A 23,006-nucleotide genomic window follows, 5' to 3' on the forward strand; every position below is an offset into this window, starting at 1 on the left:
AGCATCAGCTGCAGCTGAGGACTTCCTTCTCTCACTATTAACGGGGGACTGCCTAAACCCCGCGGCAGCGGCTGGAACTGAGTGCTCCCTTCCCTCCCTGTTAACAGGGGGATTGCCTAAATGCTGCAGTCGCAGCAGCAGCTGAGGGCTCCCTTCAATCCCCCTTGATGCGGGCAGAAGGGAGCCCTAATTCCGGCCACTGCTGTGGCATTTAGGCAATCCTCCTGTTAAGCGCAGGCAATCCCCACCAAGTTCCCTGTCTCCACAAGGGAGTAAAATGCTATTTGCGAAATTCAAGATTCACGAGGGTTCTTAAGACCGAACTCTGATGAATGTTGAGACTCTACTGTATATTAAATATGCATTATTTGGTTCACTGCAGCATGTTAAGAACAGATATGTGAACTATTACTGATGTACATGTTAATTTTTTATAATGTAGATTTATCTGATTTAATTTTTGTCTCTGTTTCAAGAAATGACTTAAAAGAGTCAGCAGGTTTTTAATCATATGAGTGGAGCCAGAGGAAAATTACAGGTTGAAACTGGTGAAAATTGAATGAAGTTCAATCTGTATTTTCAAAGCATTATGGAGCTCCATCATGTTGGTCCCAGTCTTCTGAAGCGTTAGGCAGTTCCAGTGAGGTGGTGGACATCTTCTGTGCCCACTGATAGCAATGAGAATTGAGGGCATGCCACATCCAACTTTACAAGTGATCAGTTTTCATTTTACTGAGCTGCACATCTTTAACGTGTGTGATATATTTGGTGGTCTAAAGTCTACCAAAAGATTCCTGAACCACTGGAGCAGGTGAGTGAAATTTATGCCCAGTTATGTTAAACATCTGACTTTCATTATAAGAATGGATCTTTTTTTCACTGTTCAGTAGGATGTGTTTGAAACAATGCTGCTTTCTGGTATTCACCAGTAATGTCACCCTCATGTTGACATTAATGCTCACTTAATGACATATGTTGAATCTTTTAAGGGATTGCAGTTAGCTTCCAAGGCAGTGAAGAATACTATAGTAGAAGTCATCGATTTCAGAGACATATTAGTAAGTGTCAATATTAATGTATCATATAGGTCTAAGCTTTGCTACTGCACATGCATTCACATTGAAGCTTTGCACTGCATGTAAATGAAGAAGCTTCTGTATTCAGAGCCAAATTGTGTTATCTTTATACTCTTTGGGAGAAATACTAGCCTTGAGGAAGAAACCAAGAGATTTGCAGTTGACTTCTTTGAGAGTAAGGTTTCATAAGTTGTGTTGTCCTCTGCTCTGTGAGTAACCCTAGTATAATCAAGGTGTCAACTCATGGAATAAGGCACTATCCAGTTATGAGGATAAATTGGCAAAAATTGACATTAGCATGGTGTTTTAACTATGGGACAAAATTGTGATGGGAAACAGTGTTCACCTTAAGTAGGACACTGACTTAAGTGGGACTATTTGTGGAATGAGATACTGTAAGATGTGTGAAGATAGCTAAATCTTATAGATAGCACTGTGGCAATTAGAGTTATATTAGTAGGATGGACCTTGTAGTGAATGTTGGTGGAAAACAACTGAGGGAGAGGCCAAAAACTCTGTATGTAGACTTGATAAAAGCTGACCTTATGAAGCCCAATCTGCATGAAAGCCAAATATACAATCATGAGTTCTGGAAAAAGGCTACAAAAAGTGCTGACTCCCAATAGGGATAAAAAAAGCCACTCTGTAGAAATTATTCTTTCCTGTTTTCAAACTTGCTCAGGTATTAAACATGCCCATGATGAAAGCCAAGTCTCCATTACAGCACTACATTTGCACCGCTGATGTGCTGTAGTGCAGCTGGTGAAGATGTGCCACGCCGCAAGGAAAGCACTTTCTCTTTGGGATAATGACTCCGTCCTGGAGAGATGCGGAAAGCTATGTCACCAGGATGGTATCTCATACTAATATAGTACTGGTATGGACAATGCAAATTTTGCGTCACTTTGCATGTCCTTGAGCAACATAATTTATACTGACATATTTGGAAAACAGGCTTGGGTGCATATTCTGGACAAAATAGCTTTGAGTGAACATACTTTCCATTGTCCCTTTTTTATTAAAAGTAAAAGTGCACAATTGCTGCTTCGGGCTGACACAGGAATAGCAAAGAAACAGACTCCTACGCAGCACCTTTGGGGGGAACATTGCATTAAGTTTATATATTACTGTGGTCCCCGGGCTGTATGTATGACTGTGTTCTACTCCACGGTGGGTGTGATACCAGAGCTCCATCAAGACCTAAAACAGCGGGGGTGGGTATCAGCGGGGAGATTATTGATGTGAATCACATCACTCCAATGTAATGTCCTGCAGCGGTTCACATATATTGATTCAGTTTAGATCTTCCAGAGACAAAGAGACAATCACACGACTTTTGGCACTGAAAAGCTGTCTTTAAAATTAAATTAATGGATATGGCCTTCTTTCTAAGGTTGCCAACCCTTGAGGATTGGAAGGACTTTTGCCTAGTAGGGCCTCTGGTAAGATTTTTGCATGCAGATAGGAATATTTTCAACATTTTCTCTTTATGCTTTTACTGTGAGAATAAATGTGCTTGACTAGAGATAGCTGTAGCAATCTGTAACTGTTTGCAATACAGTGTTCATAACCCTCACAGGACAGCAACATGCAGGTGTAGTCTTGAGACTGAGTGGCTTTCTGGGGACATCAGCATATAAGGCAGGGAGATTTCACACAGAATGGAAGTGAACAAGTGTCCCTGCCCACACACAAGTGACAAATGGAGATTTTTAGGCCTGATTTATCACTCTAAAGTGGACCATAGAGGAGGGAGATATAGCTGCAGTTTCCTAGACATTGTGACATCTAGTTAATTGCATTTCAGCTACAGATTGGCTACACTTTAAAACCACAAAAAAAAAACAAAAACAGAAGGGTCTGGTTCTTAATCCCACAAATTTAATAAACTGTCAGTGTTGAAAAAATTGGATTTGGACATTATCTCAAATTCTGGATTCTCTCTAATTTCAATACTTCTCCTTCTATCTGGAGTCAACAGAAGTCAGCTGTTTTGTTGTCTGATTAATTAAAAAAAACCCCACATGATCTCCCCAACCTTAAGTTTTCTGTCAGGTTTGGTTGCCCATGTTATTACTTTATCTCACCCTAAGCAATTGATTCCAACCTTGGTCATTCCTAAGGTTCCAACCTACATCTATGAGTTCCATTTTTCCATTGTAACAGTTTCTCATTAAGAAACAGGGAGCTGACAGGCTGGGGTTTCTCAGGCATACACAGTTAATCTGTTCAACTCATTTCACACAAGTTTGATAATCTGGTCCTACTAAGATGACACTGAGAAGGCTAACTTAGTATTTTTTTCCTTTGGCACCTGCAATTTTCCACTGGTCCTGCAAATGATTAACATACAATGATTTGGGCAATTTCATACTTGTCTAAAGGTCACAATAAATAATGCTGTGTTCTTTGAAATCTTGCTCTTACTATCAGAACTAAAATAATAAAGATGTAGCTGGTTCTGCTGCATTCCACATTTTACTGAGAATGGGAATAAATCTCTCAACGGATAGAATTAAATCAAAATACAAAACTGCACTATTTCAGAAGCCTTTACTATACTGCCAACAAGCCCTAGATGTATGGTAAATGAGAATGTAAGAATTCAGTTATCTTGCAGTTTGATGCTGTGGCGCAGCCCAGTGGTATCTGGGGTTGAGATAGAGATCATAGTTATTTTGAGACCATTCACTGTATGATGCTTTTGATAAGATATTAAAGATACGCTGTTGCATAGTTAAGCAACTAGTAACTCTGGAGATATTTAAGGTCATGAGCATCTATAGCTAAAAGACTACTGGCCCAATTCTCTTCTCATTTACACTAGTGCAAGTCAAAAGCATTGGCTCTGAAGTAAATTATTAAGCAAAAGGAAAATCACTGAATGAAATTCCAGTAGCAATGTTAAGGTCATTATGAGAAAAATCACGACCAGCAGGGGCAGTAAGAACAAGAAGTTTTCCACCACTATTTTGTCTCTTTTCAAAGTCTATTGATACAGCAAAATAGCTCAGAATCCAATATTGTCAGATCTACATTAAAGAAGATGGTTGAATTAAGATACGGAACTCGGGCTATGTTAATTATGTAGCGGGAGTTGACGTACCTTAATCTAAACTTCTGTGCATTCTCCACTGAGGGAGGTCAAATATTCCCATCGAGTACCAGTGCCAACAGGGGTGCCTTCTGAGTTTGATTTAGTACATCCCTACCAGACACAGTTAATCAAACTCCAGAAGATTGACAGCAGCAGCATCAATCTTCCATGTAGTGAAGATGTACCCTAATAACCAGATTTAAAGGTGTTTAATCTCTAGAGAGATTTTCAAAAGCACTTAGGTCCCTAATTCCATTAATATCTTTAGAAATCCCTCCCTAAATTCATATGTTTCTATTCACAGTTTCACTTACTCAGTAACTGTTTTGTGATCCTAAGAGGTAATCTGTGGGTTGGTGCCCAGTCATGTGTTGGTTCACATATTTGCAATGTATATGTGCTGATCAAGAATACAGCCCCTTACAGCAAGAAAAGTTAACGAGTAGTTATGACATCACATGAGAATAATGGTGAAGTGTGTTTGTCAGGAGTGACTTGGACTTTATATAAGACAAAGTATATAAAGTAATTATAGTATGAAATTGGAGAAAATTTATTTTTTCAGGTTAGCGATTGTCATTTTCTGGCCTACAAAAGTGTTGAGTATCATTATTATCAATAATAATAATAATAATAATAATAATAATAATAATAGTCTCTCCTATTACAGTTATATTTTAATATTATTCTGTTGGCATTTCAAGTTTTAAGACATTTGTCATTTACAGGCTATAGGATAGTTATGCTACTACTGGTTACTTCCAAGTCAAGAAGTTTCCTGTTCAGCTGATGCTTTTCTCCTAATACAATGAGGATGGGATTTCCACATGTGTGGCTGACTTGAAACTGGCATCCCAATTTTGTCCTTGGGTATGATAGAGTCTTCAGACTGGAGCCATTACGCTGTCCAAGGAATGACTATCTAGTTTACGTATGAGATGTAAAATTAAGGATCAGTAACTTTAACCATTAGATTTTTAGTGTGGCATTTCCAGGACACTAAACACTCTTATAAACGCTCCAAATTACATATGGTAAATATTTTTTGCAGCCCTGTTAGACACTTACTATTCAGGGCAAAATTCCCATTGACTGTTTTTTGAGTTTTCCCCAAGTGAATTACAAAAGAGGTAGATTCAAATTATTGTCAAACAAAATATGAAGACAAGGAACTGCAGAACTTCAATTCATATCCTGTTATAATTTCACCTTGTATTTAGCACTTGCAGAATAGCTGGTTCTCCAACGGACAGTGTAAAAGCGAACCTCAGTAGTCTTTTGATTCTTTGGGACAGAGTTGTCTGCCCAGCTGACTCTCACAGCATCATGAGTAAGTGCAACAGCCTGGACACCTACTGGTGGGAGCATGGGGGTGGAGATATCTGGGACTGAGGTAGGGAAATCATCAAGCAAAGGATAAAAATCAACTTCTAATGGATCAATGGGATCTGGGTCAAAAACCACCACACAAGCATTAAAAAAATAAAAGAACAGCCGTTAAAAACAAAACAAACCAAAACATTCATCAGTGGATGCACATCACAATGAGTTAAATGATGAGAGGGGAACAGGAGAAGAACAGAAACAGAGGCATTAATTGAAAATGATAGTATATAGACAACATTTCACTTACATTACTGTAATAAATCTAACTAGTAATTAATGTTATTTTGCATGGTTTCTTCAAATACTTGCCAGTATGCTTTCTTTCCTTGGCTCCAAAATGAAGTAGAAATACATTGTTTCACCTTAAAATTATTTACTTTGCAGTAAAAACAATGACATACATAAACCATGCATTTTTAAAACCACACCGTCTCTCTAAAAGATACTCTGATGTGTGTAGGAGTTACCCACTCCCCAGCCCTACCCATCTATCTTTCTGCACCCTCTTTTGTTCTATAATGCTATTGAAAGAGCACTTGTACATCTGCTTAAATATTTGTCAGGCAAAAGAGAATATAACTTTAATGCTAAGATGGAGGCCCACATTTGTTGGTTGAATAATACCAGCATGATAAAGGTGTGCATCCTGGCATGGATATGTGGACTGTCATTTTCATCTCTGGGCACAGTATTTCCGTAAGGCATAAGCATACTTCTTTTACATAGTGGGTGATCATGCAGACTTCAAACAGATCAATAGAGTGTAATAATGGTAGGCAGCACCAGGTGAACTTAGCACAATACAGAGTCAATCTGTGGCAGGTTCTCTCACACAGAAAGGATTGCATCCATTTCCAAAATGCACTTCCATGTTGGAAAACTATGTCTGCAACTAGTCAACATTATCAAGAACATCCCAGGTCTGATTCTCCTCTCACTTCATTGTAATTGAACTCATTTCCATAAAATTAAATCTGGTTTTCAACAATGTAACAGAAGAATTGTATTGCTTTTGTTGGTGTTGGTGTTGTTTTATTAAGCTTTTGTGCTTGGGTAATAACTACTGAATCTTAATGAAGAAAAATACTGGACAGAGCAGAGACATTATATTAAAATGTTACCTTTTAAAATATATAATTTTACCAAAGGCAGGTGGCTGGCCATAATTTGAGTTTTTTGTACTATATTTAACCACAAGCCATGAGAGAACATGGTGAAATTTTGTTGTCCTAGGATACTGACTGGTACCATAGAAGTGTAGTTCTAATATATATTTGCAATTTTAAAACATTATCATTTTACCAACCAAAATTTTCTGGCTGCAGGAATTATGCCACAGTATACACACAACCCAAACCAGTTTTTTTTTTCTAAATTCACAGCCTACATAATTAATCAAAGAACTAATTAATCTGACATTTCCCAATTGATAATTATTTCAGTTTGTCAGACCTACATGTATTTTAAACTTCTGACACTCTTTGATCACATTTTGGTTTTTTAAATTTTGTAATTAATTATTTAGGACTTCAGTAGGCCAGAGCCTTTAGAATTAAAAATACAGGAGAAAAGCATGTTTAAAATTTATGATAAGCAACTAGATGGATTTTTTTATTGTCCTTACTGCTTCATCAGCTTTAGAATCTTGAGTATTGATGCTTGGGAAAACAGAACAATCTGATGGTTCATTTACAGTTCCAAAATCATCCAGACTTTTAGCATAATAGGACACATTGAAACGTGTTCTACCTATTCGCAAAGAACATGGCTACTCTGAAGGTTTCAATGTCAATGTGCATTACACAGATTAGATATTTTGGCAAATAAACCACAGCATCTTTCTTCTTTCCCCAGACCAACACTGAATTCTGAAGGTCTGTTGTACAGATGACTATGGAGAAAGACTAGGTATAGCAAATAAATCATTAGATTCAATTAGTCAATATATGTCAGTGCTTGAAACATGCCACCACTGAGCTGAGACACATTGGATTTTTTATAAACCTTTTCTGTCTAAAAATAAGTCTCTAAATACTTTCACTTTTCAAAACATAATTGTTTGCTGCTGTTCGTGTTGGACATCTGTCATTTGTAAATTGCATATGATTAATTAAAAAAAGTTTCTGAGTCCTTTAATTCTTTTTTTGCTTGTCACATTATTTGAGCTTATACGTTATATACACAGACAAGTTTCTATATCTGTCTATACATATACATTTCTTATGTGTCAAAATAAATAGAGTAGTTCTTTCTTTTTCACTCAGGTCAAGTCAGTTCAACAACCACTCAGGAACTTCAGCTAAAATACTTATCACTTTTCTGAATGTAGTTTTTTAAATGATCTTCCATGAGTAACCTAATGGTCCTGATTTGCTGCAGGAGCTGCATCCAGAAGGGTAAGAGATCAGATAGGAAGCTCCTTGTCAGAGCTGCTCTTAGAAATAAAAGAGAAGCTGCAAGCTTGAAATACCTTTTTCACACCTGGATAACATTTCCTTTATGAAAGGTCTCATCCGTGCATGCATACATTTTAAAAAAAAATTCTCCAAAGGCTACATTTAGGTAATTCTTGATGTAGCCTTATGACAGGAACAAAAAAATCTAAAAATCCCACAAGGATTTTGAACCAAGTTAATCAAATAAAGATTTCAAAAGACATATTCAGAATTCAGCATGTCTATCAGTGAGAACTGACCCTTTTAGTTACCAGACAAGAAGTAATATTAACATCATTGAAGCCAAAGACACATGCTCCCAGGTACTATCACGTCTGGATATGGACTCTCACAGTTGACTTTGTTTTTACATTGATTTATGTTTTCTTTTTTTTTTTTTAAACCTTTGGGACTTTCCAAGATTTCTTAGGGGAATACTTCACAACCATATATGGGCAAAGAATGGTTTTCCATTTGGAGCTACAGTGCTACCACCATTTGATTTTGTTATCCCTAATGGTTCACCCTAGTCAGTCTGTCAATGGTCTTTTTGCTCTCTCTGACATAAGCTTCCATCTTCTGAGGAAGTTCTTAACATGGTGGGTGAAACACAAGGAAAATCTACCACATGATGGTGTCACTCCAGAGGAAAATCATTTTTCTTTTTGTATTTATTCTTTTGAGAGCTTTCTATAGTTTCATGCAATTATTCTAAAAAGACCCCACACATCCATACATGTTAGATTGGATCAAAGAGCCCTAAACTTAGTGGCACTCTATTTTTTTGCAGCAAAAAATATATCTATGAAGAAACCTGCTGCATGGGAAGTGAGCAGTCCATTTAATATTGAGTATTCTGTTCTGTTTGAGTTTATATTATCATTAATTATGTGAAATACTTTCCTGCATCGTATCTAAGACCTGGCTACCTGACCCTATCTGTGCCTGTGACTGTTCTTGGCTTTAACTAATTAATTTCAACTTTGCAAAAATTATAAGGGATACAGGAAATAATTAAATGCTGTGCTTAATTTGTGACAGTAGCCACAATTTTAACCTCATCTTCAGATATTTAAATAGCTCTGGGATTCAGGCTGCTCCCAAGCCAACTCAATCAAACTACTAACAGATACGCAAGCATTACATTATTTTATACCATTTAATGAAAATTTACTGCTGTAAAATATATTTCAGAAATATGTATTAAATCATTATCTTATAGACATGTAGTTCAACCATTTAAAATTGGGTGGGAAAATGATCTGATTTATTCCAAAAGAAAACTTGGATGCAGATGAACTCTTTCTTAGGGTTTGCCAAAATGGTTGCCTAATATGCATGTGTGTAAGGCTAATGATAAGTGATATGGAGCAAAATACAAATCAATATTTACAACTCACCTGTCAATGATCTAGTGGTGGCACTTTCATAGAGAGGAACTCCTTCACCCACATTGTTAAAAGCTTTTAAGGAAATTACATAATGGGAACTTGGCTCTGCAGGCAAAAACAAACAAGGCAAAGCATATATTGTTAAAATCCACTTTTCTGAATCAGACTGGGTTTGAATTTTCATAAAAAATAGATAAAATATGTTAAATGAAAGCCTGTTCAAACTAAGCCAATGGCTAGTAGAGCAGCTTAGAAAGGTATAATGATGTTGTTTTCATTCCAGCCAGTCTTCTGATTTAGGGCTACTCTGACAGTTTGTAATCAAAGTTCCCATTTAAGTCAATAAATGTTTGCCTGAGTAAGGACTATAAGATCAGCCTTGTGTTCTGTAAGAAGTAAATACTGATGCACAACATAAGAACAGCCTTACTGAGGCCAGGTCTATATTTCCAGGAATATCGACACTGCCACAATCACTCTTCAGTGTTCAATTTAGCATGCCTGCTAAGGATGTACTAAAACCAAGTTAAAGGTGCCTGCATCAGTGCTGGTAGCCCTGTCCTCCTAGCCCATAGAAGAAAGAGACGTTGCCAGGAGTGAACACTCACATTGACCTCCATTAGTGGAAATGCCGCAGAAGCCCAAATTAAGGTATATCAATTCCAGCTACGCAATTAACCTAGCTGGAATTGCATACCTTAATTTAACCTTGTGCTGTAGTGTAGACCTGCCCTGAGTCAGAGCAAAGGTCCATGTAGACCAGTATCCTGTCTTCTGACAGTGGGCAAAGCCAGATGTCCCAGAGAGAATGACAATAATAGGTAATTTTCAAGTGATCCATTCTGTATTACCCATTCCCAGCTGCATGCAAACAGAGGCTGAAGACACCATTCCTCACCCCCGCCCTCCCACCAGCTAATAGTCACTGTTGGGCCTATCCTCTATGAATTTATTTAGTTGTTTTTTAATCTTTTAAGAGGTTCTTTCAGAAATTCACATTTTACCCTTCATGTTGTGTGCATCATGTCACTGTGCAGCATGGATTTAGTGGGGTATCAAAACTGAATCCACTGCCATTTATATGGAAGGAAAGCTATCAGTACATACGGTATGGCTGCTATTCCTTTTCATTAAGAGGAGACACTTTGCCCAGTGCCTGGTGAGGTCTCTAGCTCAACACCAAATACTCAGGTAGTGTATTTGGGGAAGGATTTGAGATCACAATTTTAAGGTTTCAAATAATACGGCTACGTCTACACTTAGAGAAAACTTTGAAATGGCCATACTCATGGCCAAATCGAAGAATACTAATGCGGTGCTGAAATGCATATTCAGTGCCTCATTAGCATGCCACCGGCTGCAGAAATTGCTGCTTTTTGCTCCTGTGCGGCTCAAAATCTTGGGGGATTTTTTCAAAAGTATCCCGCCAAGTTTGAAATCCCCTTATTCCTATCAGCAGATAACATGGCTATTTCGAAGTTTTCTCTAAGCGCAAACACACCCTATACCTGATTTTTCTTTCTTTCTTTCAAAAGGCATGTTAGTGCACTTTAAATATATTATCCTCCCCCCCACACGCATATTTTGCTGGAGATTTTGTTCTGAACCAAAATTTAAACAACTCACATGTCATTATAATCACTAAGGCTGCTGTTACACTACCACTCTGCAATTGGAGGAGCCATTATAATGAGGCAATTTGAAGCAGGGTAATGAAGCACTAACATGCATATTCAGCACCTCATTAGCGTAATGGCAGCCACATGAACAGACTTTGAATTGCAGATTGACAGTGAAGATGGGGGCAGTGAATTAAGCACCCCACTTCAACATTTCCTTTCTCTCACAGCACAAGATCAGAATAAGGGAATGTCAAAGTGGGGGGCTTATTTCAAAGCTGCTCCCATCTACGTTGTCAATCTAGAATTCGAAGTCTGCACTTCAAAATTCATGCGGCTGCCATTATGCTAATGAGGCACGAATATGCATGTTAGCACCTCATTAGCCTGTTTCAAATTGCCTCATTACCATGGCACCTCCAACAGGAGAGTGGTACTGTAGAAGCAGCCTGTTTTTGCTGAGGGCTACATCTCACTCCCTAACGTCTTTGTGACAGACATTACATCAATAATAGCTATTCCACTACTGTTGATCTTACTAATATTGAGAATTTATCAACCTTTAAGGTATCTGAATAATGGTGGGTTCCTGACATGAAACTGAGCCATTGTACATCACTCTGGTGTGCAGATAGAGGTTGATAATTTACTAACCACTGTGCTAATGAAGACCACTAATCTTCCAGGGAGGCACATCCAAAGCTACCCAGATATTCTGGGTGTGCTGTAAATGTATGGATGTGGAGGACAGAAATACTGATATATGAGAACTAACTTTTGGCAACATGAATATTCTTTGAAACCGTCACATGTCATAGGTTACTACCGTAGTATTATAAATACTATCCCCCAAGGAGAAGAAAATAAACGGAGTACGATCAATTTCATAATGTTTTTGGCTACTATTTTCAGAAGAAAACAAAACAACCTATTATTCTCCTACATGTTCTCATGTGATATGCTGAGTGCCACATTTTCTTCAGCAGCAAAACTGGTATTATTGTATTAATGTGGATTATAGCTAAGAATGCTGTATGCTCATATATGGGCCAAACATAAGGAATTATTTTTTTTGGATTCTTCTTTTAACTGAAACAAATGCTTTCAAGCGGAAAAGGCATGTGTTAATGTTTACGTTACAAAGGAGTTTTTTTGGAATTATTTACTTTATTCACATTCATATTAAATGAGATCAGCATGATAAATGTTGTCATGCTGAATAGAGAATTAACAACGTTACACAGCATGGCTACTGTCCCCTAATTTTTTGAGTAATTTTTCATTGACCAAACACTGTGACTTATTTATTCAATAGTCAGGTAGCTGCTCTGTTCTTTTTCCCAAAAAAACCAACATTTTAAAAAATTGATTAATGAATGATTGGAGTATTGTCCATTAATAATGTTCTAGACAAAGGCTTTCACAATTACCTCAATTGGTATTCACTGTAATATGATGATGAAATTATTTAGTATTCATGGAGACATAATATAGATAATTCATGTGATTTCCACCATGCATTAGCTTAGATTTCTAATCTTTGGGGGAGTGCCTGATTTTTGTTAATCTCTAGTTTCAATATGAAGATGTAGTTATAATAAAGAAACATTCACCTTACTCTCAAACTTTTAGATAATGACATTACAAGTTACTTTCTGAAAATAATCATACCATCTGATCTACATATCTAATCAGAATACATCTTGAACTTGCAATACGAATAATTGAAATTAATTGCTCACAAATAATATACTGACCAAAAATATTCTTAGCAATTATTTAGCAAACAAATTTGAACACATTTTTTGCAGAAAATTGTGAACTGTTCACAGAAAATCCACAGATGCTATATTCCTCAAACATATTCTTACTTAAACTGTCTACCCATTTCTAAATTAATATCCACCATACCTTAGTTACACACACACACACACACACAACTGTCTTGGTTTCAGATTTATAAGTACTTCAGATGATGGCCTCTTTAGCAAACCTGCATCGCATTTCAAGAGAACTTAGTTTAAAACTGGATGTGAAATGATTTATGGCTTTGAGTAACAAACAAGAAGGCTACATCTACACTAGCACACTAAGTCGAAGTAGCCTATTTCAAAGTAAGAACATTGAAATAGGCTACTTCGACATGTATCGTCTACATGTCCTCCAGGGCTGGTGCCGTTGATGTTCAATGTCGAAGTAGCAATGAGGAACGTCAAAAGCAGCCACCCCAGAAGGAAATGCGGAGTGTCCACACACACAAGCACCCACACACTTGGCCTGCACAGCACAAGGTCCGCAGACCTGACAATCAGTTGCAGACCCCTTGCACACAGCATGGACCACCAGCTGCAGCAGCAGCAGCAGCCAGAAGCCCTGGGCTAAGGGCGGCTGCACTTGGTGACCATAGAGCCCTGAAGGGGCTGGACAGAGAGTTTCTCAACCCCTCAGCTGATGGCCGCCATGGAGGACCCCGTTATTTCGATGAAGCAGGATGCGGATAGTCTACACAGGCCCTACTTTGACGTTCAACTTTGAAGTAGGGCACTATTCCCATCTTCGGATAGGAATAGCGGTTTCGACGTCTCGCTGCCTAACGTCGATTTCAACATTGAAATAGTGCCACAATGTGTGAAGACGCGACGCATGCTATTTTGACGTTGCGCCAGCTACTTTGATGTAGACACACCTGAAATGTTCATGGATTTCAGTAAAGTCTGTGATTAACTATGGTAATAAGTTACAGACTGGATCTCATATTTTATATATATATACTACTCTGATATTTGTAAAAATATCAAATGTGATCCTGTTTTGTGTGCCATGTTTTGTTCGGCATAGCAAAATGAAGGCTAAAAAGGTATAAGAGTGTTCTCTATAAAGATAAACTAAACAAGGCGATGAAAAGCTATCTTAAAGTTTGGTAAATATATTTATTATAAAATATATTATAAAATATATTACAAATATACTTACCAAACTTTAAGATAGCTTTTCACTGCCTTGTTTAGTTTATCTTCATAGAGAATACTCATACTTTTTTAGCCTTCATTTTGCTATGCCGAACAAAACATGGCACACAAAACAGGATCACATCTGATATTTTTACAGACATCAGAGTAGTGGCTCATAGTCATCCTGTGTTTGTTCAACATGCCAGAGTCTCTTTACTCCTCTGTCACTTTCAAGGAGCTTATAGCAGAATCTTGCATTGTTAGAGCCTAATACTCTGGTATTTGAGCTCAATATCAAACCTATATCCTGGACTGAATCTAGAAAACACTGCACTAAAGTCAAATACTGTTGCACGGCAAAATGTGGCCTTTTAAATTGCACACATGATTTATTACTATTAATTAATATATAAGTAATAATCAATAAATTAATAATACCTTAATAATATATTCAAATATAATATTAATATTACTGTGGACTCGAGGTGTTTATTTCTGTATTTAAGTTGGTTTTAAGATATAAATATTTAAAATGACAGTTGGCAATTAAAACTACAATCCAGTCAAGTCAAAAACACTAGGTCCAAAACAGCAATCATCCTACAAGAAGCCAAAAACAAATTTTCCCTGCCTCAGTTCTCATAAAACCCTAATTTTCCAATGTCCCCTTCTCCTCAATGCTTACACTCTACATGAGCTGTAATGTCTTGTACCATGTTGGTTTAGATGAAGCCCCACGTAGGGTTTGTTACAATGTTCTGCTCTTGTGAAGGAAAAGTCCTGGGGGACCACAGTGAGGCCTGATGAAGGAAAGGATGAGTAATCTACAGATCAGATGCAGCTAAAACAAGCCATGTTGGTCATGGCCACTCTATGATTGTCTAACAAGAAACAGGATTCTAACAAGGCCTCCAAACTGCAAATCTGATGGTTTGAGCAGGGCTGGCTTAGATGATACTGAGGATCTGCTCAAGGGAAGTTTGAAGTTGCGCTGGTAACACTATGTCTGTAACCTCCCTCACGCATGGATTGCAGTAGTGAGCGCTGCTTCACCACAACCACGTACAGATCCCCTTTCATCTTTCACTTCTTCTACATAGAATGTTGAGGTGGAGATGCCAGGCCCAGCTGCAGAGGAAGGAGTTCCCTTCTAGCAGAGGAAAATTAGACTAGACAGAGATGGCAGAATTATGGCTCCTTTCAATCATCTGAGGGTACATCTATTTTTACTGGGGGGTTGATGCACCATGATTGATCTTCCTGGGATTAATTTTGTCACATATGTGAAGACAAGGCAAATCTATCTCTCTGGGTTCTGCTGTCGAGCTGGTTACTTCATGCTGACATGTAGAGTAAGGGACATTGACATGAGCCTGAAGAGGCCCAATCTACACCAGGAAAGAAAGTTCATCCTGATACATCGATTTTAGCTATGCAAATGGCTTGGCTAGAATTGTGTATCTGGTATCAACTTTGATCCCTAGCACAGACCAGGCCTGAGTGGCACAAAGGGAACATAAACCAAAGAATATGGCCCAAAATGTTCTTCATATCATCCGGTGACCTATCTCAGCCTGCTGACCTCACTTTGTCTTCTCTGACTTAAACCTTATTTGCATCTCTTGGATCCCAGGAAATAGAGAAAAAGCTAAGTGCTGTAAGCATATTGAATACATTTCAACCCAGGCCCCAGCCCTCCTAACAAACAAGCCCATATATAACATATATGTATTAATATAGTATATATACATACTATATATATTTTGAACCAGAGAGTCGTGATAAGGTGGAATCCCATATGAGTAAGCCCTCAGGGCAGAAAACCAGTTACCTAAACTAATTTCATAAAGAAAGAAAAAAGCCACCACATACCCACCAAACAAACAAACAAAGAAACAAACCCAATATGTTCCTACTTAGGCTCTTGACTAAACCACATGCAGTGACCAATAGGATCAACATCTGTCAACAAATCAATTAACCTCAACATGGATATACTAATAATTCACATCGATGGGAAGAGATCATTAACCAATAGGACAAGCGCAAAATAGATGTTGAAAAGCAGATTTACAAGAGGCATGGAAGCATGTAGCATTAAGAGATGTTCAGAGTGCACGTTTGAAATAAAGATTTCGCAGCACATGCAGAAACTGAACAAGCTACACCATTGTAATTTGAGCAGTCATCTGAGTCATGGCCTACTTCAAGATCTTGCTTTGTGAAATAACTCTCAGTATGTATCCAAAGAATGCTGGAATTTCTTCATAATGGGAGCCACTCAGGTGTCACTCTGGAGAACAACAGCCAAGATAGGGCAAGCTACCTAATGTAGAATACATCTGTGCTTTAAGATTACTATGATGAAAGGCATGCAGTGCTGCTCCAGAATACCAAAGGAATTCACTGGACTACATGTGTCAGTGTAAGAGCAGATTTGACTTGTTTCAGGCAGGAAAACCCACACAGAAATTCTGACTTCTTGACACCTGGTCCCTCCTGGAGTTACCTCAGAGGCAGCCTAGGTGTGCACCACTATCTACACAAACACATTGAACTTGACATATTGTAGAATTGGTCTGATAAGATTTAATTCAATAAAGGCAAGTGAAAATGCTATGATTAGGAGGGAAACATCAAATACAAAATGAGGAATAACTAGCTAAACAGTGGGACAGATGAGAATGATTTGGGGATTATAGTGGCTCACAAATTGAATATAAGTGTTGTGCAAAAAGGGAGCTACCTGTTCCAGTCTATTCTGCACTGGTGAGGTATTCTGCCCAGGTCTATGCATCACACTGTAGCTGTGTCTACACGTGAGCGCCCTTTCGAAAAGGCGAAAATCGACGTTCGGCAGTTGAAATAGCAGCTGTCGAAAGGGCGCACCCGCTGCCATTTTTCAGATCGGCACTTCAATCCACTCTTTCAAAGTGCTGTCGAAGTCTTTCGAAAGAGAGAATGCACATGGCTCCAAGCCCTCTTTCAAAAGAAGGGAGGCAGGAAACGCCGTGGACGGAGTCCCATGGCCAACAAGCCCTTTCAGGGCCACAGTCAGCCACCTCTTTTAAGGGGCCCCCTCCCTCCACCTTCCCCTCCACATGAGCCGAGTGCTGCCCAGCCTTTCCCAGCCCGGCAGAGCCCGCTTGTGCCCACCATGGAGGTCCAACAACAGCTTCTGCAGGACGACGCCCTCATCAGGACACCCTGCTGGCAGTGCTGTGCACCATCGCCGCACCTGCACCTGATCTCATCAGGTGCTGGGCGGTCCCCCAGGGGTCACGGGACTTCCCCCCGGGGCACTGCTGGGCACCCCCCTGGGTGCCCTGATGCCTCTGGACTCACCCCAGGGGCAGCAACTGGTGGGAGCGCATGGTTCTAGCGGAGTGGGGCGACAAAAGGTGGCTGCGGAACTTCCACATGTCAAGGCAGACCTTTGACGAGATCTGCCACTGGCTCGCCCCTGCACTCCAGCACCAGGACACCTGCATACGGCCAGCCCTCATCCTGGAGAAATGGGTCACAATCACCATATGGAAGCTGGCCACCCCGGACTCCTATTGCTTCGTGAGACAGGAGTTCAGGGTGGGCAAGGCCACTGTTGGGCTGTACTTGTGGTGGTAAGGTGGGGCCAGGTGGGTGGTGGGGTTGGGACAAGGGGAACCCTCTGCTGCAAGGGGCTGGACAGGGCAGGGGGCTGGATGGAGCAGGGGCTGGAAGGGTGGTGGGCAGGGGGCTGGACAGGGCAGGGGCTGGATGGGAGGGGGGAAGGGGGTGGGATGGGGCAGGGGCTGAATGGGAGGGGGGAAAGAATAGCCCCAAGGCATGGGGAGATTGCCACCACACCTGCACTAGAGCACGTGTCCCCCTTGCCCCTCTGTGGGTCGTCAGGTCCATCAACACAATGCTGCTCCATAGGGTCGTCCACCTGGGAGATCTGGAAAACACCATTGCTGGCTTCCAGGACCTGGGCTTTCTGAACTGCATCGGCACTTTGGATGGCACGCACATCCCCATCTGCGCCCCACCACACAGCGCCGGCCAGTACATCAACTGAAAGGGCTACCATTCGGTGGTGCTCCAGGCCCTGGTGGACGCAAGGGGCCAGTTCACCGACCTCTATGTGGGCTGGGCTGGCCGCACCCGCGATGCCCAGGTCTTCCGAAACTCCAGCCTCTGCTTGCACATGGGAGCCAGCACCTTCCTCCCCCAGTGGGAGATCCCCGTGGTGGAGGACGTCACCATGCCGCTCTGCATGGTGGGAGATGTGGTGTACTCCCTGCAGCCGTGTCTCATGAGGCCGTACACAGAGCATCTCGACTCCACCTGGGAGGCGTTCAATGAGTGCCTCAACCACGCCCACAACGTGGTGGACCGGGCCTTTGGGTGCCTAAAGGGGCAGTGGAGGTGCATCCTCACATGGCTGGAGGTCAGGGTCATCAACTTGCCCCAGGTGGTGGGCACCTGTTGCGTCCTCCACAACATCATGGAGGGAAAGGGGGATGTCTATGTCCCTGGGGGGGCCCTTCAGCTGGTGCCATCTTTGAGCAGCCAGGTGCCACCCCCATCCGCCAGGCCCACCGGGATGGCCACCACATCCGGGAGGCCCTCAGGCAGGCCTTTGCTGACGGCCATCTCTGAACCGCATGAATACCCACATCCCACACACATCTGCCACCCACTGTCCCCGCCACCCCCACCCCCACCAGCACCACATCTGCACATCCACCACCCACCACCCCCCTGAGGAGCACAGCATGGAGTGGTGAGCAATAAAGAAATGTTTATATAACTGGTTGTGTTGGTAACTATGTACAGGGGAAACCTAACTTGGAGGGGGGCGAGGTGCTCATTTTGGGCCAGGGGTGGTGGGCCGTGAGCCCCATTGACCCCGGAGCCCCTGCCTCCCTGGGTGCAGGGTCCCCGGCGGGGAGGGGAGGGTGCAGGTAGCACTGACAATTATTGCCAGCGAGTGGGGCTGGTGAGGGCAGAAGGTGCAGGCTCAGTGGGGCGGAGGGGGCAGGACCAGCAGGGGGAGCTGCTAGGGGGCGGGCAGGAGGTGGGCAACAGTGGCCATATGATCCTGGATGGCGTGGCCAATGCCCTCTAGGGTGGTGAGGAGCCTATCCCAGCCTGCCCTCTGCCACTCCATGTCAGCCTGGGCGAGCTGCAGGTGTTGTTCAGCTGCCTCGGCCTGGTGCTGGCTGGCTGGGTCCTCCTCAGCCCGGTGGGGGCGCCTCCGGCCATGGCCCTGATGGCGTGCTGCCTCAGATGGTGTCAGAACACCTCTGAGGGCTGCGGGCTTCCTCTCGGGGACAAGGGACAGTGCAGGGCTCTCCCAGCCCACGGATGGTGCGGCTGTGTGGAGAGGAGGAGAGCATGTCAGTAATGTGCTCCAGATGGAGAGGACCTGGCTGTGTCCCACCCACCTGAGCCCACCAAAGGACACTGACCCCCAGGGAGCACCGACCTGCCCCCCACAGGCTGGGCCTCACAGCCTGGGGGTGCATCCAGGGGTCTCTCCTGCAGGTGGCCCTTCCCGGCCTGCAGTGTGCGGGCTCTGGGTGCTGTCTGGCACTGACTGACCGCCACCCCGGTACGGCTTGTGGCGCTGTCCACTGATGGCGGGTGCTGGGTGTCACCGGTGTGCCACCAGGGGGTGCCGCATCCCCTGTGCGGGCTGGCCTGTGTGTGGCCCAGGACCACCAGTCCTGTGTGCAGGTGACTAGCCATTGCATCATCCCCACCCTGTGGAGTAGGTGTGCGCCCCTCCCTGTAGGTACTGGAGGGTCCCTCGGCGACATCTGGGGTTGTCCAGCCCTCGGTCACCCAGTTGGAGGATCAGGAGGGAATGATGATGGTCAACTCCCCCTTCTCAATCGACCAGTCTGTGGTCCCCTCGCCCTCCTGGGTCCCCGGTCTGGGCTGCTCCTCCTCCTCCTCCGGCTGCACCTCCTTGCCGGAAGTGTTCAGGAACACCAGGGGTGGGGAGCTCTCCTGGGGCCCCAGGGTGCCCCAGAGCTCCCTGTAGAAGCGGCATGTGGCTGGAGCTGCCCCAGAGTGTCTGGCCTGGTTCCTGGCCCAGACATAGCTCTGGTGCAGCTCCTTAACCTTGGAGCATACCTGCTCTGCGGTACACTCCGGGTGGCCCCTGGTGTGGAGGCCCTGCGCCAGGTGGCCGAAGGCGGCGACCTTGTGCCGCTTGACCCCTATGTGGTGCAGGATCTCCTCATCTGTCCACAGGCCGAGGAGGTCCCACAGCTCCCGCTCTGGCCAGGAGGGGGCCCATTTTTTTTCTCACCCTGGGAGCCCTGTGGGGGCTCGGAGCACGGGGCTGTGGGGGTTCGTGGAGGGGCTGGCTGCTGGCCATGCTGGTGCTAGAGCATGGGGCTGGAGCATGTGCATAGGCTGCTCCGAGCACGCTCTCAGCTTCCTGCCATGGGTTTCCTGCGTGCGTGCGTCTTTAAGGCAACTGAACACAGGGACCATAGAGCCCCACTGCTGTTGGCTGGAGTGGCACCGTGCTCCAGCTGATCGGTGCCATGCGGACCTGTATTTCAGAAGAGTGGACTGTGGAGCATCTACATGTGTACTCTTTCAATTTAGTATTTCAAAAGGGAGCGATCTTCCTGATACGGGATCAGGATTTGGATTTTGAAGTCTGCACACCGTTCTTTCAATTTTCTTTCAAAAGACGGGTTTACATGTGTGGACGCTCCTCCCGCTCTTTCGAAAAAAAGGCCACATTTCGATTTTGTGTCAACGTGTAGACACAACTTTTAGGAAAGATGTGGCCCAATTCATGAGAGACAAGAGGAAAATGATAAACATTTAGAAAACCTACCTATGGAAACGAAACCTGGACATTTTATCCTTGAAAAAGAGGGGAGGTGGAGAACCAAATATCACCCTCAAATATGTTGAGGATGTACAGAGGAATGTAATCAATTATCCTCCATGTCTACTGAAAGGAAGAGAAGAACTACGCAGGAGCAATGGAGATTTAGGTAAGATACGAGGCAAAATTTTGTAACAATAATGAGAGCTAATCACTGCAATAGGATTCCAAGGGGAGGTCATTGAACTCTGTCATTGGAGACTTTTAAGAATGGGATGGACACACATGTGGGATTTTCCAGATGTACTTGATCCTGTCTCAGCACAGTGGGTGGCACTAGGCAATCTCTCAGAGTCACTTGCAGCCTTACATACTTTTGGTTCTATGTGCTTGAAAGGCACAATGAAGTCCTGATTCTGCATATTTTCACTGCCTTTATGAGAATGGAGATTACAAAGAAATAGCAAGATTGACATGTTCTTCATTCTGGACAATCTTATCCTATCCCCAGTGAACAAGACTGAAAAGTAGACATGTACCCAGTATAAGAAAATTATATCCTACTTAGAAACAATCTTTTAATCCTATTAGCAGTCTTTAATCTTATTATCTGTTCTCTTTATAAAATTCTGTATTAGCATAGCATTAACAACATGTCATGGTGATGTTCAAAGGAGTTAATTTCTTCCACCTACACTCACCCTGTAGTTACACTAGATAAAAGAAGCTTTACATGCCGACTTTAACTTCTGCTCGTCATTGTATAAAAGGCTGCCTTCCACCTCAGAACTGGCTGCATTTCAGCAATGGATAAGATCAACGTTACAATATCACTGGATAACGAGTGCTTGGTAATTTGAAATTTTTGCTTGGTTAGCAAAGGAACACTTTAAGTGATGATTGTTGTCACTAGGAATGACATGGAAATACATGCCTTTTCAACAGATTTTCCATAAAATATAGAACTACCAGAATAGTGTCCATTCTGCAACATACTAAAACTTGCATTTGTTTTTCATCATCTTTTAAATTACATATTGCATTACAACAGAGAGGAAATAATATATTTAAAAATGCTAGTATAATGCAATTTAAATTAGTCACATAGGCTGTGTCTACACTGAGCCCTAGTGCTGACAGTTTGATGCAAATAAGCAGCCTCAAAAAAGCAAAATGGATGCTAATTTGCATATTCACAGCTAATGTGCTTATTCATGCGACTAATTTGTATATTCATGGCAGAACTCAAGGTGTGTAGCTGTGGTTCTGCTGGCAAAAGCCCCCTTTATTGGCAGACCCTTATGCCTGGAAAAAATCAGTCTCATGAATATGCACGTTATCTGTGTGAATATGGAAATGAACCACCATTTTGCATTTTCGAAGCAGCTTATTTGCATCAAACTGTCGGAACTAGGGCTCAGTGCAGACACAGCCATAGGGTGTAGTCCAACATTTCTGCTGCTTGTCTATAAAATATGGGTCTAACGCTCCAATGGGTGCAAATGGAAGTCTTTGTGCACACCACTATAAGCAATGGGGGCATCTGTAATTAGTGAAAGTTGAAGTTTGCCTGCAGATGTGAAAGTTCAGCCAATAATATTTTCTAAGTCCAAAATGTTTAAATTTGGTACCCAAATCCAAATAGTTACATACGTTTACAGGCACCGAAGCAAATGGCCTGCTTTCTGAGATACTGAAGATACACGCATATGACCCTTCTAAGAAAATCAGGTTTCTAAATACAAACTTAGGTTTTTGAATTAGGGCTCCAAGTCTGAATGTTTTGGCATGCCAAAACAGGATGGATTAAACTTCAAATTCATTGCAGCAAATAAATAATGGACTTCTGAGTAAAACACTGGACTTGGATTGGGGATATCTGCCACAGACTTCTAGAATGATTTCCTCTTTCCATGCCTTAGTTCCCTGTTCATAAAATAGTATTACTAATTCTGCTACATTTTGTCTCCTTATCTATTTAGTTTCTTTGCTGTTATGCTCTTTGTCTATGGGCTGCCTCTCACTATTTGTTTGTAGAAGGCCCAGTTAATCGCAGCTGGGTCATCCAGACACTACTGTAATGATAATAATACATAAACACCTGATTATATTTTAAAATTGTGTGTAAGTTTAATCTATACTGGTGCTGACAGACTGCAGTGTTGCCATGCTGCTATTGCACAAGGATGCAAGTGGTGGAGAGAGGTCCTTGC

At 42.1% G+C, this 23,006-nt stretch overlaps 1 protein-coding gene across 1 annotated transcript in view; it reads right to left on the reverse strand.

Annotated features, from left to right (window-relative positions):
- DCC (DCC netrin 1 receptor) overlaps nt 1-23,006 on the reverse strand; it is a 588,079-nt gene that overhangs the window by 109,528 nt on the left and 455,545 nt on the right. Inside the window, 2 exon segments of the mRNA XM_074995966.1 lie at nt 5,383-5,621; nt 9,395-9,490. Coding sequence (XP_074852067.1) covers nt 5,383-5,621; nt 9,395-9,490 — 335 coding nt within the window.

This window comes from Carettochelys insculpta, chromosome 5, assembly GCF_033958435.1.
Source record: "Carettochelys insculpta isolate YL-2023 chromosome 5, ASM3395843v1, whole genome shotgun sequence".
Classification (NCBI taxonomy): domain Eukaryota; kingdom Metazoa; phylum Chordata; order Testudines; family Carettochelyidae; genus Carettochelys; species Carettochelys insculpta.